Below are 5,296 nucleotides of genomic sequence, written 5' to 3' on the forward strand. Positions count from 1 at the left end.
AAATGGCCACCCAAATCCCCTTTCCCTTAGTCCTGCTTCCACAATCCCCCCTTTTGTGCTCTAGGCACAACTACTTCTTCAAATCTCTATATTCATTAAACATTGTATTTCTGTTTTAACATCGAGAGGATTGACCTCACAGGTATGGATTGATTGCAATGGTAATACAGGATTAGTATGAACATGAAAACTATTTCCATTAGTACATCCTCTATAACAACAACAGAACATGAATTTGACCTTGTAATTCAGAGATTTTCTGGACTTCAGGTATGAGTGAAAGTAAATTCTGGAATCGGTCGGGTATTAGGGTAGTCCAGTTGAGGGGTATTTGGAATCTAAGGGCTGTTCGTAGGACCTTGTCTGTGGGCCAATAAATAACATGATTTCCCATAACAGTGGTGAGATGAAAGTGCATGTCTTGGAAGGTGGTGGTATTAATGTGTACACAGCTATCATTGGCCTGAAAGAGCAAATGTCCTGTTAGAGTGTATCCTTGTCCCATACCTTCCTAGCAAATGCTGTCATGTATGGTTACAACTTCCCCTGGTCTCAGCTTTCGTATGCACTGAAGCTGTGGGGGTTCTAAAGGCCAAAGCATCCATTGATTTCCTATCCCTATCCAAATAACAGGTGTTATTTCAGGAGCACTGACTATGAAACGGCTGGGCACACCAGGTGGTTTAATTTCCCAGATGTCTCAGTGAATCACCCAGTCCCACATGCATCCTCCCAACAGACCCGGCAAGATTCTGGATCTCCCCCAGCAGACCAGGGGGACAGGAGCAAAGCCGCCCAGGCAGCGGGGGTCCCGCTGCCTGGGCGGCTTTGCTCCCGGGCAAACAAGCAAAGCCGGCCAGGCGGCGGCTTTGCTCGGGTGTCCCTGGTCTGCTGGGGGGGTGGGGGGGTCCAGCAGTTTTGCTGGACCCCCCAGCAGACCAGGGAGACCGGGAGAAGCTTTTCTCACCCTGGAGGACATGGGCGGCGACCCGCCGCCCGTGAGCTCCGGAGCGAGAAAAGCCCCGTTTGTAAGTGACATAAGTCGGATCCGCGTAAGTCGGGGACTGCCTGTATATTTTATATCCCAGTATGATTGTGTCCCACAGATTTTCCTCATTCCACCAGGTTTCAGTGATGCCTATTATGACAATCTCCTCCTTTAATATGAGGTACTCTAGTTCACCCATCTTATTAGTCAGACTCCTAGCATTTGTGTAGAAGCACTTTAAAAATTTGCCACTGCTTATTTGTCTGCCCTTCCCTGATGCATTGGATTCCTTTGTATGTGGTTGTTTGTCTGCTCTGGCCCATGGTTTGTCGTCTCCCCTCCTCTCTTTCTGAGTACAGCTTAGAGAATTTCTATCAATGGATTCTCCTCTAAGAGAAGTCTCCATCCGATGTATGTGCATCTCTGCACCAATTGGCTTTCCCCATCTCTTAGTTTAATAACTGTTCTACGGCCTTTTTAATGTTTAGTGCCAGCAGTCTGGTTCCATCCTAGTTTAGTGGAGCCCATCCTTCCTGTATAGCCTCCCCATCTCCCAAAAGTGTCCCCAGTTCCTAATAAATCCAAACCCCTCTTTCCCTACATCATCGTCTCATCCACACATTGAGACTCTGAAGCTCTGCCTGCCTGCCTACCTGGCCCTGCGCATGGAACTGAAAGCATTTCTGAGAATGAAATCCAGGACCGCTATGGCGGCAGTCTCTTTCCTAGCAATCTAAATTTGGCCTCCAGGACATCTCTCCTACCCTACCCTACGTCATTGGTACCTACATGTACCACGACCACCAGCTCCTCCCCAGCACTACACATAAGTCTATCTAGATGCCTCAAGAGATCCACAACCTTCGCACCAGGCAGTCAAGTGACCATACAGTTCTCCCGGTCATCACAAACCCAACTATCTATGTTTCTAACGATCAAATCACCCGCTACTAACACGTGCCTCTTCCTAACAACTGGCATTCCCTCCCCCTCAGAAGTATCCTCAGTGCAAGAGGATCCCAAATACGGGATAGTTTCCCTCTGTTCCCATTGAATGGGCTATTCCCTTGAGACTTTCATCCTCTTTAAGAGCACTGGGGCTCTCAGACTGGAGGTGGGACAGTACTACAGTGTCCCGGAAAGCCTCATCAACATAGCTCTCTACCTCCCTTAGCTCCTTCAGTTCAGCCACCGTGGCCTCCAAAGCCCGAACTTGGTCTCTGAGGGTCAGGAGCTCCTTGCAACGGGTGCACACATACGCCTCTCGCCCACAGGGCAGGTAATCATACATGTTACACTTGACACAATAAACAGGATAGCCCCCACTCTGCTGCAGGGTTTCTGTCTCCATTTTTCTTATGAATAAGTGTAAGTATAAACTGGGCTTCTTATTAAATGTCTGGAATATAGATTATTATAAAAGTTATGTTTAAAGAAGGTCAGAAGTCACTAGTGCCCTCTAACCTTCCCCTCTAAACTCCCTCTCAGCTGCTCCTGTTCGCCATATTATTCTGTCAATGAGCCATATACACTTTTCCCCCTTTGTGAAGATACCAACTATACAGTAAGTAAGATGGTCTCACCAAATTTCAAGCTCTGGTCCAAGTCTGTATCTTGCTCCTTTGTACTTTGCAATTTCAATACCTATAAAATGGGGGACAAGGGTTGGATAAAAGAGGAGTCCATTCTAGATAGAAAATGATAATCTAACCTGTCAGTGTGCAGAGGGGATCTCAGCATTGGACATACAGTCCTGGATTTATTTTAATAGTTTCCATCCTGTAATCTTATAGCCCTTTTGAAGTACCACTGTCTTTTTGGCTCAAATTTGTTTAGGAGCAGATTTTTCAGAAGCCAGATTTTCTAAAGGGCTTAGCACTAACTACTTAATTGCCATACCTAGTATGAAGAAGAATTCTTCTGAACATCTAGCCCAGAGTGGCCAACCTGTGGCTCTCGAGCCACTTGCGGCTCTCGAGCCACTTGCGGCTCTTTGCTCAGAGAAATGAGGCTCTTACACACTTACCATACGGCTGTGTCATTTTTCCAGCTTTTTTAAAACACAAAAAATGTCCGAGGCTCAATTGTCGTTCAGAGCCACACGCCCGGACTGCTCACAGCCGCTCTGTGCGCACACCCCAGTGCTTGGAAGCAGAAGCATGTGGCTGCGGTGGCAGCAGTGGCTCCAGTGAGACCCAGGGTGTTACTAAAAGAATCTGGGCTGCTTGGTTCTGCGGAATGGGTGGGGCATTGGGTTAGAGCGGGGGGAGGGGCCTGCGGTACCTGGCTCTGGGGGAGGAGGACGACGGCACTGGGTCAGCGCAGAGAGGCAGGGGGTGCCTGGCTCTGGGGGAGGGGTGGGTGCATTGGGTTGGAGCAGGTGTTGGAACTGAAAGTTTTATTCTTTTTATATTTGTATTTTAGATTTAGTAATGTAAGGTAATATATAATCATATTTAATACTGTAGTAAATCAAATCCTTTCAAGTATATATCTCCTATATTGCCTTGTTCTAAAGTTTAGTAAGTAAAGAGACAGGATCTCATATTGTGTCTATGTTAATGAGATTAGAAGAATGTTGAAGACCGAAAGGCCTTAATTGCTTGATTTACAATGCCTCTTTGCTTTCTGTGTATCTGCGTAACCGTGAGAGTCCGTGTAACATTGCTTATGCGTGTGAGAAGAGTATGAATGTGTTGAGATAAGGTGCAAAAGTTATATTGCTCAGAACCAGATAGCCAAAGGAGGAGGGTGAGCAAGCATGGGTGAAGACTAGATGACCTGGTGGCAGAGATGCCATCTATAACCATCGATGCGTACCCCTACTCATAAGATGATTGGCTATTGACAGATGGATGGGCCTCGAAGGAAAGCTAGCACCCCTGAAAGATGATTGATTACAGGATGAACTTTGGAAAATGCTTTGGGAACACTGACATCAAAAAGATAATGTTCTGGTCACAAGCTGACAGAGCAGAATCCATGGATTTCAACACAGAAAAGGATTATAAAAGCAGGGTGCTTTGCTATGGAACTTTGGGTTTGTCTTGCCACCAACTCCAGAAGAGCATCGGCTCGATCGACTGACAAAGGCCCTGCTCTCCTGGGTGTTCAATCACTAGACTGATACAGAATCTGGGCTGGTAACTACAACATTGTCTGGCAGGACTGTGTGTGTATATGGTGTTTATTTGTGTGAGTGGTTGAAAAGCATATGATACTATTGTATTCTCAATAAATGCGGTGTACTGCCTTTTCCCCTATAAAAGAGCTCATGTGCTTCATTTAAGCAGATAACACAGGGGGGTTTAGGGTACCTTGCGCTGGGGGAGGGGGATGTGACTCCTTGCACTACCGTCCACAGCTATTTTGGCTCAGTGTCTAACTGGTTGGCCACCCAGATCTAACCATTAGAGCCTTATAATGACAGAGGAAAGCTAATGTTGAGGAAATGTGTTAGACAGGGTGATACAAACTAAAGCAGTGTTTCTGCACAGCGACTGTTAGACATCTGGCTGCAGCAGCTCCTCCACACAACTAGCACATCCTGGGAAACCTCTCCCAGTGCAAGAACCAGGAAACGGACATTTCACAATAGATCATCTCCTGGCAGAGCAGGGCTGCAAATCCACTGCACAATGCTCATGATGGCCTGGCCACTAAGTGGTCCCTCTCTGGGCGCTACCACAAAAAAGGGCATCACAAACGCAAGCCTTGAGCTGCTCAGGGAAGGGCCCTTTTTGCTCTTTAAGTCTCCTTCCAGGCAGCACCTCCCTTCCTTTCTCCCCATTCACCCTCTTCCCTTCCTTGGATCCTGGGGGTCCACGGGCAGGACAGTCTTAGGCTCAGGAGCCCCCACCATGGGGCTCCGTCCAACACCCCTCCCCCCCCACACACACTCTGCACCCCTCCGACGGCCAGGGCCTGAGAAAGGCCGCACACTCCCCAGCCCGGAGGGGGAGGAGTCCCCGCTTCCCTGTCGTGCCCCTCCCCCACTTACTTTTTAAAATCCGCGCCACATTGCCCTCGAAATCTAGAGCCCACTGGTTGAGCGCACAGGTCGCCAGTGTGACGGGCCTGCCCATGGCCGCTCCCCCAGAGCCCAGCGGCGCTGCCCACGCAGCAGCAGGCCGGCTAGCAGCAGCGACCCGCGGCAGCTGCCCTTCCGGCGGGGGTGACACTGGTTTGTTTACTTCCTGCCTCCCTCCCCTGCCCGCCCGATCCGGGCTGCAGCTGAGAGCCCGGCCCCTCACGCGCAGCCTCCAAGGGGCCCCCAGGCAAACCAGACACGGCGGGGAGGACAGTCAC

At 49.0% G+C, this 5,296-nt stretch overlaps 1 protein-coding gene across 6 annotated transcripts in view; it reads right to left on the bottom strand.

The window, feature by feature from the left end:
• NADSYN1 (NAD synthetase 1) overlaps window positions 1-5,226 on the bottom strand; it is a 30,354-nt gene extending 25,128 nt beyond the window's left edge. For 3 of the 6 annotated variants that reach the window (XM_025184917.3, XM_025184912.3, XM_025184922.3), the window contains exons 1-2: window positions 4,989-5,226; window positions 2,572-2,632 (exon numbers count right to left, since the gene is read on the bottom strand). In XM_025184917.3, coding sequence (XP_025040702.3) covers window positions 2,572-2,632; window positions 4,989-5,073 — 146 coding nt within the window. In that variant the 5' untranslated portion in view covers window positions 5,074-5,226. Of the gene's footprint in view, window positions 1-2,571; window positions 2,633-3,014; window positions 4,908-4,988 lie in introns of those variants that run through there. The other 3 variants (XM_075927712.2, XM_006111475.5, XM_006111472.5) reach the window with 2 other exon arrangements.
• Window positions 5,227-5,296: the final 70 nt, after the last annotated feature.

The sequence above is a fragment of the Pelodiscus sinensis genome, chromosome 5 (assembly GCF_052426305.1).
Source record: "Pelodiscus sinensis isolate ZL-2025 chromosome 5, ASM5242630v1, whole genome shotgun sequence".
NCBI classification, from domain to species: Eukaryota; Metazoa; Chordata; order Testudines; family Trionychidae; genus Pelodiscus; species Pelodiscus sinensis.